General features: G+C 38.5%; 1 protein-coding gene across 5 annotated transcripts in view; it reads right to left on the bottom strand.

Moving 5' to 3' along the window:
* Window positions 1–13,604, bottom strand: part of ANKIB1 (ankyrin repeat and IBR domain containing 1) — a 183,382-nt gene that overhangs the window by 11,640 nt on the left and 158,138 nt on the right. For all 5 annotated transcript variants that reach the window (XM_066239793.1, XM_066239797.1, XM_066239794.1 and 2 more), the window contains 4 exons: window positions 5,347–5,481; window positions 3,123–3,209; window positions 2,974–3,040; window positions 696–841 (listed from right to left, as the gene is read on the bottom strand). In XM_066239793.1, coding sequence (XP_066095890.1) covers window positions 696–841; window positions 2,974–3,040; window positions 3,123–3,209; window positions 5,347–5,481 — 435 coding nt within the window. The remainder of the gene's footprint in view (window positions 1–695; window positions 842–2,973; window positions 3,041–3,122; window positions 3,210–5,346; window positions 5,482–13,604) is intronic.

Genomic DNA, 13,604 nt, shown 5'->3' with positions numbered 1-13,604 from the left:
TAACTTTCCCACTTAGTATGTAATTTTTTTTAAAGATAAAATTCTTAATTATGTAATTAGGATGAGGCCAGATTTCAACCTCAAATAGTTTAAAACAAAGAAATAAACGCGGTAGGAAATCTCTGTATAGCTCAGAACTCATTCAGATCTGTAGAGTGACCATTTAAACAAAGAAAATATATTAGGTCAGTGGCCGTGGCCATGAAGGTTCTCACTGGATCTGGCCGATGGTGAAGGAACTGTGGAGCCATTTCGTTTATTAAAGTCTTGTAATGGCGGAAGAGCAAACAAGCCCCGGTCATGGGGGGCGGGGTGTGTGTGTGACAACAACACTCCTTCTCAGGCAAACAACAGCAAACACGGGCCCTCCCAATGGAGGCAGGCAATCCGCAATCTACACCCTGCCTCCCTGAGGGCAAGCACCTGCAGCCTCAAACAGACCACACACACGTGGTGCTGCCCCGTGCTCATGCACCAGTCAGGCAGAGCACAAGCCAGCAAGCCTAACATACTCGTTTGCCCACAAAATTTTAGTTTATTACTGGTAAACTTTTCTTTATTTAAAAACTATTCTAAAAATGAAAACAAAATCATTTACTAGCCACAACAAATAAGATAAAACTTAAGTGGTTGAAAGAGAAAATCTGTTTTTCATAATAACTGCATTTACATTTAATTTAAAAAGGATATCTTACTTGCATGAGTTCAAAAATTTCTTTCTTTGTGCTTTTAGGTTCTAAGAAGAAACCATAGGGATAAGAACACTTGAGAATGCGCCGGGTTTTTAAGAGCACGTGAACTGCGTCTTCAATGAAAGTGGTATCTGGACAGCCTCCTTCAGCTGTAAAGTAAACCAGGCAGGGTGAAATTTTTTTTTGCAAATACACTATTATAAAATTAATTACACAACTACATATTCTTAAAAAAAAAAGGACAAGGATCCCAGTAAGAAACAGCTTAAAGAAGCGGTGTAACAGTATTTGTTTGAACTAGACTAAACCTACATACAGCACCCATGAGTGACCCGTGTGCATTACACATGAAACACACACTGCAGTGGCCCAGGAGCACTGGTGGCAGTTAGGACGGAATCCATGCACCAACCCTGGGTTCTGTTCTCACCTGCTGGCAAACAATCCAGCTTTAGGTCAACTCAAAGGTCCCATGCTTCACGGCCTTAATGTCTGAGACTACAAATAAATCAAAATTAAGCAGTCGAGTCTAAATTCATATGTACTTTTGTAAATAAGATTATTTGTACGTATGTAGAGAGAAATTACATGGGTATGTACACACATGGAAATACAGGCCACTCCAAAATACCAGTGTAGGTATCTGAACTAAGATGTAAAAAAAACAAAACAAAGCAAACATCCTTCCTCTTTATAATAAGTGAGAAGTGTGTGAAGTTTTGTTTCTTCCTCTCCAATCCTTGTATCTTTCTCTTCCATAGCTGACTCTGCTGTCTAGAACCCAGAGAGACTGAACAGAAACAGGAATTCACAGCTACGGGTAGTTACTGAATGTTTACTGTGTGTTAAGCACTGTTCTAAACATTAGGAATACATCAGTGATGGACAGACAAAACCCCCTGAGTCACGGGGAGAGCCCGTGAGGGTTTTTTCTATTTAGTTTTTACCATGGACAGTACTTCAAGAGGCTGATACTAATGTGATATAGCTACGGCATTACTGAAGTCTAAGAGCTAATAATTACTAAGGAGACTAAGCTGCTGTTGACACACATGGTTTGTCTTAATTAGGGAATTATCCTCATAAAAAGGATGTTAGCATCCGTTACCATATTTCCCCATGTATAAGACGCACCGTAATTCTGGGGCCCAAATTTGAAAAAAAGAAAAAAAAGTATTACATAAAGTTATTGAACTCAAGTGTTATTCATCGTAAAATTCATACAACTCCTCATCACTGTCATCCGTTAGCTTGTCCTCATCTGTGTCTGATGATGAATGACTTTTTTCATATCTTGCCTCGTTCTCAGTTCATCTGTGGCATTTGAAATGCCACAACCACTGTATAAGACGAACTCAGTTTGTAGACCCCAAATTTTTCGAAAGAGGGTGCGTCTTGTACATGGAGAAATACGATACTTTTATAAACCGGAGAAAACACTTGTATAATTGATTACATTTTTAGGCTTAATATCTTTTGTTGCTTTTATTTTTTTGTTTTTTACTTTTTGGGCTTCATGTAATATCTTTTATATATAAACTCTGATTATTTTTAAAACATGACTAAAGCGAACAAGCTAGAATCTATACTCTGGTCATTGTGAGATATTATATTCTAATGATGAACCAGTACTCGATCCATTCTTTTTCAGCTTTTTTTAAAAATTGAATTTATTGAGATAACATTGGTTCATAAAACCATACAGGTTTCAGGTACTGAACTCATTTTTGTGAATATTATTCTTGAATTTCCATTTTAGGATCCTTAAGTTTACTCTATCTCAGGTCTGTGCTTCTTAACTCTAATGTCCATTATTTACCAGTGAGATGATTTCTCCCCAAACCACCCTTGATTTCCATTTCATATGCACTCTGTTGAATTTTCTAAAGTCTCTGAGAATTTAGTGACGCAGCAACTGGGTGGCATGCAAACCTTGCTCTTTTTGACTAGGTCAGGGATGATGTCTAGGCCCATCCACTTTTCCCGACATCACAGAGCATCAGCAGCGCAGAGCAAACAAAACCATGATTTGTGCTTATCTGCTAACATTGTGGGCTGCACAAGAGGAGGTAAGGTAAACAGGGTGGAAAATCTAAATCCCAGAGGCTTCAAAAGCTAAGCTGCACTCTGGGCTTTGGAGAATTGCAAACAGCACCAGAATGAGCTAATGGAGATGATGTATTCCTTTAAGGGCCTTAACTTCCTATCCATGAAGTGACCGATTTAATAAGCATTGAAGGCTCTTTTACATTAATTACCACACATGCCACTTATAACTTACTTTCTTTGAGAGCTCTACTCAATTGCTCCATCTTTTCTTTGGCTGTTTTAAGAAGGCGTTGTTCTAACTAAAGAAACAGAAATAATTTATATCATTCTCTTTATTTACAGCAGTGTAATTCAGTGCTTTTGAAATTATTTGGGACATACCTGATAGCTATGCTCGTGGTTTTTAAATCTTGTGTAGTAGTGCATAAATCTGTCAAGTTCCTGAAACCGTTTGTGTTTTTTCTCAGCCTAGGAAACAAAATCCATAAATGACTTTTATTTATTTATTTATTTATTTAATTTATTTTAATTTATTCATTTTAGAGAGGAGGGAAAGAGGGGGGGGGGAGCAGGAAGCATCAACTCCCATATAAGCCTTGACCAGACAAGTGCAGGGTTTTGAACCAGCAACCTCAGTGTTCCCAGGTCGACGCTTTATCCACTATGCCACCAGAGGTCAGGCCATAAATGACTTTTATAAATAAAACAAAGTCCTGCATTTGTATTCTCTTGACAAGCCATCAAAGCCATAATCCTAGAGTGTAAGGCAAAGAAGTCTCTCAAACGCTATGTCTGTCGTATCTTCAATGTTTTGTTACATTGCTTATTGCTATGAAATAAACTTTACCCGCCCCCCCCCAATTCAGGTGGATGCCCTAACACCCAGTGTGACTGTATTTGGAGAGAGGGCCTGTGAGCTGATAAAGGTTATTGGGATGGGGTCTAATCACATAGAGCTGGGGCCCTTATAAGAAGAGAAAGAGACACTGGAGCTCTCTCTCCACCATGTGAGGACAGAGCAAAGGGAGAGCTGTCGGCAAGCCCGGAAGAGTCACCACCAGAAACAAGAATCTTGATCTTGTACTTTCTAGTCTCCAAAACTGTGAGAAATAAATTTCTGTGTTTAAGTCACCCAGTCTATACTATTTTGTTATGGCAGCCAAGCCCACTAAGATATTTATTATAGGCTATAACATAATACTGTATTGTTGATAGTATGTTAAAATTGTTTTTGTCATGGGGATGTAATATACAACACAGAAAATATAGTCAATAATATCATAACTTTATATGGTGACAATGGTTACCAGATTTATTGTGGTGATCACTCATAAGATATATACATGTCAAATCACTATGCCAGACACCTGAAACTAACACAATATTGTACATCAACCATACTTTAATAAAAAATTGTTTTTAAGTCATTCTAGAGCAGTGGTAGTCAACCTGGTCCCTACCGCCCACTAGTGGGCGTTCCAGCTTTCATGAGGTGGGTGGTAACAAAGCAACCGAAGTATAAATAAAAATATAAATTTAACTATAGGAAGTTGTTTTATAAAGATTTATTCTGCCGAACAGTGAAAATCCGACATAAAGTACTTGGTAAGTAATTATTATTATATGCTTTAGCTTGTTGTAACTCTGCTTTATAAATTTTATAAAGTAGAGTAACTTCCCTACTTTATAAATCACCATTACTATAGAACCGGTGGGTGGTTAGAAAATTTTACTACTAACAGAGATACAAAAGTGGGCGGTAGGTATAAAAAGGTTGACTACCCCTGTTCTAGAGGAACGCTGGGATTCATAAAACTTTTCTTATCTGGCCCTGGCCGGTTGGCTCAGTGGTAGAGCGTCAGCCTGGCATGCAGGAGCCCCGGGTTCAATTCCTAGCCAGGCCACACAGGAGAAGCGCCCATCTGCTTCTCCACCCCTCCCCCTCTCCTTCCTCTCTGTCTCTCTCTTCCCCTCCCGCAGCTGAGGCTCCATTGGAGCAAAGTTGGCCCAGGCACTGAGGATGGCTCCATGGCCTCTGCCTCAGGCACTAGAATGGCTCTGGTTGCAACAGAGCCACGCCCCAGATGGGCAGAGCATCGCCCCCTGGTGGGCATACCGGGTGGATCCCGGTCAGGCACATGCAGGAGTCTGTCTGACTGCCTACCTGTTTCCAACTTCGGAAAAATACAAAAAAAAAAAAGACTTTTCTTATCTTCAACATAAAAAAATACACTTTTTAAAAAAGCTCTCAAGTTTATAGAGCTATTTTGTTTAAAGACCACTTAAAGCAGGGGTCTCAAACTCAACTCAGCATGTGGGCCGCAGAGCAAGATCACAGCCGTTCGGCGGGCCGCACTAGGTCTACAAAAGGCAACTGTTACACAACACTTTTCAGTGTCACAAAACGACCAGAAACTGTAGTTCGTGGATTAGTCTGCAGACCGCAAAAAATTGTTCGGCGGGCCGCATGCGGCCCGTGGGCCGCGAATTTAAGACCTCTGACTTAAAGTATGTTCAATTTAATGTCTCATTATGATGAAGATGGGAGAAGAAATGCAAACACTTCCAATGCTGTCACATGCTCAGCCAGAGGTGCCGGCTTTACCTCCACAGTCATTTCCTTGGATTGCTCCTCCACATGCTGAATGACTTCATAGCGAGTACATCTGTAATAACCACCCGTGGAAGAACTATGCTTTTTCCATTCTTCTAGGCAAATCCAGCAGAAGTCATACTTGCACTTCAAAAGAAAACATATATGCAAACATCTGTCCATGTTAATATGAGAGTTATTTTCTGATTTCTAGTCTACCAATCTGTACAGATAAAACAATCCTGCCCACGTGACCAGGAACAAATCTTAAAGACCCACCCTCTTTTTCATGTTTCTTCTAGAGATCTTACGTGCATGATGGAAAGATGTGGGGTTAGTTTAAAATTATTGCTTATACAAATAAATTAAATGAAAGTCACAGTATTATGAATAATCTAAAGTAGGGGTAGTCAACCTTTTTATACCTACAGCCCACTTTTGTATCTCTGTTAGTAATAAAATTTTCTAACTGCCCACCGGTTCCACCGAATGGTGATTTATAAAGTAGGGAAGTTATTTTACTTTATAAAATTCATAAAGCAGAGTTACAGCAAGTTAAAGCATATAATAATAATAATTACTTACCAAGTACTTTATGTCGGATTTTCGCTAAGTTTGACAGAATAAATCTTTATAAAACAACTTACTATAGTTAAATATATCTTTTTATTTATACTTTGGTGGCTCCGCTACTGCCCACCATGAAAGCTGGAACGCTCACTAGTGGGCGGTAGGGATCAGGTTGATTACCACTGATCTAAAGGAATCTTTAAAAATACCAACAGGATAGTCTTTCCAAATAATAAAAATGAACACCAACAAATGTTTCATTTTAAGGGCATGTTAATCTTATTCATTAGGTCGATAAAGCTCCACCAGTGTACTTGAAAACATCTGGTAACTTTGACAAATTGTTTTTGAAACTGGGAACAAGTTTAAAAGGCTCTTAGTTGGACAGTTGACATAAAACCTGTTTTTTATTTTTTAGAAATTTTCAGTTTCTCAATTACCATAATTCTTAGACAATGCCGAAAAATGAGCATTCCAGTATGAAAATGCACCTCCCCTCCCTTTTTTATGCTTAGAAAGATCTTTTCACTCCAAGGCTGTTTTTGTTTCTAGTATTTTAATAGGCTATTTTTTAAAAATGTAAATCTTGGCCCTGGCCGGTTTGCTCAGCGGTAGAGCATCACCCTGGCGTGCGGGGGACCCGGGTTCGATTCCCGGCCAGGGCACATAGGAGAAGCGCCCATTTGCTTCTCCACCCCCCCCCCCCCCCTTCCTCTCGGTCTCTCTCTTCCCCTCCTGCAGCCAAGGCTCCATTGGAGCAAAGATGGCCCGGGCGCTGGGGATGGCTCCTTGGCCTCTGCTCCAGGCGCTAGAGTAGCTCTGGTTGCGGCAGAGCGACGCCCCGGAGGAGCAGAGCATCGCCCCCTGGTGGGCGTGCCGGGTGGATCCCGGTCGGGCGCATGCAGGAGTCTGTCTGACTGTCTCTCCCCGTTTCCAGCTTCAGAAAAATACCAAAAAAAAAAAAAAAAAGTAAATCTTTGAGTTGTATATATTTTTATCTGGGTATACAGTATACAGTGTGAATTCAGCTTCATTTTTTTCCACACAGCTGTCCAGTTGTCTCACTACCATTCATTGGACATTCAGGTTTATCCACTGGTGGGAGGTGGTTTACTATTTGACAAGGCTGTTTGACAAGGCTGTTTCCTCCTCACTGTTCTTTTTCGGTTTTCCTAGCTATTTTCACTTTGTTTTTCTGTTTTGTTTTGTTTTTTTTTTAAATTTTATTTATTGATTTTAACAAAAAAGGCAGGAAGAGAGAGAGACAGGAACATTGATCTGTTGCCGCATGTGCCCTGACCGGGGATAAAATCGGCAACCTCTGTGCTTTGGGACAATGCTCCAACCAAATGAGCTACCCTGCCAGGGCTTAACTTTGTTTTTCTATTAATACGTGAACTTTTGAATGAACAGATCTAGATGCAGAGGGGAAAACACCCAACCCTGTTGGTATTTTTGTTGGACTCTTTCTGTTCCAGAACTTTGCTCTTTTCATTTGTCATCTTTTATGTCCTATAGATAGAGATCTTAAAATTTCCCCCCCTTTTTTGCCTCACCAGGCGGTGGTGCAGTGGATAGAGCATTGGACTGGGACACAGAGGATCCAGGTTCAAAACCCCGAGGTAGCCAGCTTGAGCAGGAGCTCATCCAGCTTGTGCATGGGATCACTGGCTTGAGCATAAAGGTTGCTGGCTGGAACCCAAGGTCACTGGCTTAAGCAAGGGGTTACTTGCTCTGCTCTAGTCCCAAGTCAAGGCACATATGAGAAAGTAATCAATGAACAACTAAGGAGCTGCAAAGAAAAATTGATGCTTCTCATCTTTCTCCCTTCCTGTCTGTCTGTTCCTATCCGTCCCTCTCTCTGTCAAAAAAAAAAAAAATCCTTTTTTTTAAGACTTTATTCATTTTAGAGAAGAGAGAGAGCGAGGGGGGGGGGAGGAGCAGGAAACATCAACTCACATATGTGCCTTGACCAGGCAAGCCCAGGGTTTTGAACTGGCGACCTCAGCGTTCCAGGTCGAGGCTTTATCCACTGCGCCACCACAAGGTCTAAAATTTTCTTCATATTTCATTTAATTCATATACATTACCTAACTTTTTTCTAGATAAATGAGGTCTTTTCTTTCAATATATATTCTAACTGGATGCTTTTGGCACACATGAAAGATAGTACTTTCTGCATATTAATTTTGTAATGTTAGTTAAATTTTCATTGTTTATGAGTTTTTTAGATATGCAATCATGCTGTCTGTAAAAAATGATAAGTTTATCACCTTGTTTCAATTCTTCACATCACCAATTCCTTTCCATGGTCTCAGGATACTGACTGGTATTTCCAGTCCAACATCAGTAACATTTGTGAGGCAGCACACGCTGATCTTCCCTTGATTTCAGTCAGAACACCTCCAGCCACCCCATCAAATACCATGCTAACTCTCGGTCTGAGACAGGTTTCCTTTTGTAATACCAAGGAAGATTTTGTCTATTTCTATTTCTTTGAGTGTCTTATAAAGAATGGTTTTTGATTGTTTTTTGTCAAATGAGTTTTTGGCATCTACAGAAATTACATATACTTTTTCTCCATGGATTTACTGATAAGACGAGGTAGCGCAATAGCGCAATGGTTTTAAAACCAAACCATTCTTGTATTCCTACAGTAAAACCCACATTGTCATTTATTCAATTTTTTAATTAAAATTTTTTTATTGATATATAATTGTCAGTTGATTACTGTTAATGTACTTGCTGGATATTTGCAAATACCTGTGGGTTTCCCCCATCTAATATCTTAATAGGACTTACACATTTAAAAGTAAGATTGACCTACAGTTTTAATTTTAATAATCCTGTGAAGTCATAAAAATGAGACTCATGGGCATAGCTAAAAAGAGGTGTGGAGTTTGGGGGAAAATGATTAAAGAGGGACAAATATATGGTGATGGAAAATCTGACTTTGGGTGATGGGCACATAATACAATCAACAGTTCAAATGCTATAGAAATGCTGTGGTGGCGCAGTGGATAAACGTCGATCTGGATTGCTGAGGTTGCCAGTTCGAAAGCCTAGGCTTGCCTGGTCAAGGCACATATGGGCCTTGATGTTTCCTGCTCCTCCCCCCTTCTTTCTCTCTCTCTCTCTCTCCTCTCTAATGAATAAATAAAGTCTTAAAGAAAAGTTAAAAAAGAAAAAGAAATGTCCACCTGAAACCTATGTACTCTTATTGATCAATGTCACCCCATTAAATTTAATTTTCTAAATAAAAATTTTAAAAAATCTTGTAAAATGCTGGTATCAGGGTTCTAATCTTCTTAGAATAATTTGAAAGATTCCTTATTTTAACTCTCAGAAACAGTTTAAATCATATTGGAATTACCTGTTCTTTAAAGGTTTGATGAAATTCTACTGTGAAACTCTCAGGACCTACATATTCAAAGGAGGTAGATCACTGAAATATTTTCTTCTATGACAATAGGTTTGGATATCTCTTTTAGGGTCAGATTTATTATATTATATTTTCTTACAAAATCAATCCATTTCAAACCCAAGTTCAAATTTACCTGTAAGAGTTGAGGCAAGCTATCTCTTATTATTTTAGTTTGCTTTGTTTATTGGTAATTGCCCTTATTTTGTATATTGTGTATCTGAACTCCTTCACTCCCCTTTTCTTATGTAAGCTTAGTGGTTTATCTTTTTTTCTTCGGAAACCAATTTTTTGAATTTATTAGTTGTATGGTTTTTCAATTATATTTTTTAAACTTTTTTTTCTTTTACAGAGACAGAGAGAAAGTCAGAGAGAGGAATAGAAAGGGACAGACAGACAGGAACAAAGAGATGAGAAGCATCAATCATTAGTTTTTTGTTGTGCGTTGCAACACCTTAGTTGTTCATTGATTGCTTTCTCATATGTGCCTTGACCGCAGGCCTTCAGCACACCGAGTAACCCCTTGCTCAAGCTAGCGACCTTGGGTCCAAGCTGGTGAGCTTTTTGCTCAAACCAGATGAGCCTGCGCTCAAGCTGGTGACCTCCGGGTCTCAAACCCGGGTTCTCCGCATCCCAGTCCCACGCTCTATCCACTGCGCCACCGCCTTGTCAGGCTGTTTTTCAATTTTTTTTTTTTTTTCTTAAGCTGGAAACGGGGAGAGACAGTCAGACAGACTCCTGCATGCGCCCGACCGGGATCCACCCGGCACGCCCACCAGGGGGCGATGCTCTGCCGCGACCAGAGCCACTCTAGCGCCTGGGGCAGAGGCCAAGGAGCCATCCCCAGCGCCTGGGCCATCTTTGCTCCAGTGGAGCCTTGGCTGCGGGAGGGGAAGAGAGAGACAGAGAGGAAGGAGGGGGCGGGGGTGGAGAAGCAAATGGGCACTTCTCCTATGTGCCCTGGCCGGGAATCGAACCCAGGTCCCCCCCACGCCAGGCCGACGCTCTACCGCTGAGCCAACCGGCCAGGGCCTGTTTTTCAATTTTTAATTCACTCATTTGTTTTTATCTTTAAATCTTTCCTTCTGGTTTTCTCACATTTATTCTGTTTTTCTACTTTCAAGTCATATCCTTTATTTACTCCTTATATTATATTGTTTTAAGTGAGTAAGGCTATATACATTTCTGAGCATTGCCTTAGATATAGCCCTCAGGATTTGATATAAGAGTATTTTCATTATCCTAGTTTCCTAGAAATTCTTTAATTTCCTTTTTTTCTCTAGAGTTGTTGGAGAGATTTGAAATTTCTAAATGAAAAGCCCTTTTGTAACTTTATTATTATTTCTATATTTCTATTATGACTAGAAGTTGTTTATATTATTATTTTCTAAAAAAATTATTGAAATTTGCTTTGATGATCAATGATCAAGTATTTTGTGAAAGCTCCAGGGGCACAGTCTGGAGTCTGAATATAGCAATCGAATATTCCCTACTAATTACGCTGTCTTCTCTGTCTTTACTCATTTTTTCTCTATGTGGTATGTCATGACCAGAAAGCTGAATTCAAGTCTCTGCACTCATCTGCCCCTATACAAACACACGCTGACACAAGAAACTGGGTGCTTGTTTCAAGGGTCTGACATTCTTTCGCTGCCTGGCAATAAGCAAACCCTGTGCCTGACTGGATCCAGTACCCTTTGCTGCAGTTTAAGACTTTTTCTATAAAACAGCCAAATTCTATATTCTATGATAAAAAGAATATGGAATTTGAATAATCTTTATTATTTAGTTGCAGGACAGTTTATACAGTTAAATGAAGAAAATTACTACTGAGTGATTTAAAATGTGTGAAATATGTGAAGGGATTAAGCAAATAAGAAAAAGAAGAAGAAGAAAAAAACCAACCAACCAAACCAACAACACAACAAACCCTCCCAGACAGGACAACAGTGTGGTGACTGTCAGAGGGAAAGAGGCTAAGGAAGAGGGAGAGGAGGGAGGAGGGGGCAAACGGTGCTGGACGGAGACTGGACTATGGGGGCGACCACACAGTACCATATATAGATGATGGGTTATAGAATTGTACATTTTAAACCTATTTAATTAACAAATACAACCCAATGAATTCAATAAATTTGTGTATTAAAAGTAAATGTCTAAGAATGCAAATTAAATGGTCTCATGAAAATGCTATAAAGGGGAATGAATAGAATATGGAGTGTTTTTAAAATAATGAACTTATTTTGGGGACAAATTAGTCATTAAAAAGAAAAGGTTTAACAATTTGATTTCAGAAAGTAACAACTCTACAGAATCATAATAAACACTGAGGCATTACAAAAAGTATATTATGATTTAGTCATTGTGTTAGAGCATAAATTCAATTACACATAAACTGCTTGTTGTTCCATCTTTATGTTTTTTTTTTAATTCCAAAAATATAAAATTTTTCTGTAGAAAGCCCATTACTTTATAGATGTCCTCTACATCATAAGAAGTACTTCTCAAAGAGAATACAGTCAATAATATTGATAAAATTTGTAAAGGGGCAGATGATTACTAGATTTAGTGTGATCACATTGTAAGGCAGGTATAGAAATGTTGAATCACTATGTTATGCATGTGACACTAATATATGTATGTCAACTATACTAAAATTTAAAGAAAAGTAAAGAAAATTACTTGTCTTTTTTTTGGTTCAATGCAAATACTTTAGAGATGGTATATTAAATAAGACTACTACATGTACATAGTATGTAAGTAAATGTTTCTTTTTTGTGAGAGAGGTAAGGAAGATAAGGAGTGAGGGGGAGGGTAAAAGAGAGAGAGAGAGAGAGGGAGAGAGAAAGAGAGAAGTATCAACTCATTACACTTAGTTGTGCCATTGATTACTTCTCATATGTGCCCTGATTGGGGCTTGAACCGATGACCTCAGAGTTGAGCCAGTGCTCTTAGGATTGAGCCAGCGACCTTGGCACTCTGGGACGATGCTCTAGCAGCCAGGGCAGTAAAAGTTCCTTTTAAATGCAACAGGAGCTTAAGCAGATCTGTTTAGATAAACTTCCTGATAGCATCAGTCTGATTAATTTGTGAGAATGTTCACTCAATAAATATATATTTATCAAGTACTTACTACTGGTATGTGCTATAAAAGATAAAGGTAATCCTGGATCCTTCCTGCCCCTTTTTTAGTAGCCCAACCACTGATTTTTATAGCCAACCTGCATTTCTTTACATATCTATGTAGTTTACATCAAAATTTCCAAGAAAAAACTAATATGGATATTGGAGAGAAGACCACAAAATAAATGAAATGATGTTGGCCTAATCAGCTGAACTAATTAGCACTTTAAAGCATGTTGCTCAGAGGCTGTACTAATTAGGTTTTTCTTCTTGCCTCTTAGGAAATTATTATTACTGTCTCCATTAAGCTAACTAACTCATTTATGTTAATTTCATGGTAGTATAGGCATCTAGAAATCATTGGGTAACTGCCATTATTTTTAAAAGCATAATAATAATAATGATCATTAGTTTCAAGGTTAAAAATCAAGTAATACTTAGAAAATATTGATATATTTTACTAGAATCTTCTTAATTATTTGGATTCCTTTCATATCCTAAATTATAAAAAATTACATTGTCATTCTCTCAATAATTTAAAATATTTTTTACATACATGGTAATTCCAATGAAAAAAAAACCAAACTATGATTACAATTTAAAAAATGTTCACAAGTGTAGGCATGGATTAATAAAATATTATTAGCCAAATTCCAGAGTATTAGTTTTAAATATAGTAGTTCCTTTCTATGCAACTAAGTCAGGAGGTTAGCCTTCTAACAGTAATTTTTTATATTAATTATTTTTCAGTGAAGTAGGTCTTTATTGGCATTTTCAATTTCAATATAGTAATAAATTACTTGCTTGACAGTTTCATCAGCAGATCTAAAGTCTGCTCAATGTTCTGGGTACCTTTATTATACACACATCTATATACAGACACCAAGATTTAGATTTGGACCTATGGAGATTGCCTGGAGCCTGGCTTGGGCATTGAGTCTAAGCTGTGTGTTCCAAAAGCAGCTTTGCAAGAGAACCATATACAGTAGCACTCTACCACTTAATACCATCATGTATATGTACACAAAACTCTCAGGATCCTATCCGGGGAAGGTGACTGGCAGGGAAGGACTCAGGCATTTCTGATCTTCTGGCCAAATACCACTGAATCCTTTACTCTTATTTTTAACATTCACTACAAGTGCAAAATCTAGTA

This window comes from Saccopteryx bilineata, chromosome 7 (genome assembly GCF_036850765.1).
Source record: "Saccopteryx bilineata isolate mSacBil1 chromosome 7, mSacBil1_pri_phased_curated, whole genome shotgun sequence".
Lineage (NCBI taxonomy): Eukaryota > Metazoa > Chordata > Mammalia > Chiroptera > Emballonuridae > Saccopteryx > Saccopteryx bilineata.
Note: the sequence above shows the minus strand (reverse complement) of the source record. Positions and strands in the feature narration are given on the sequence as shown.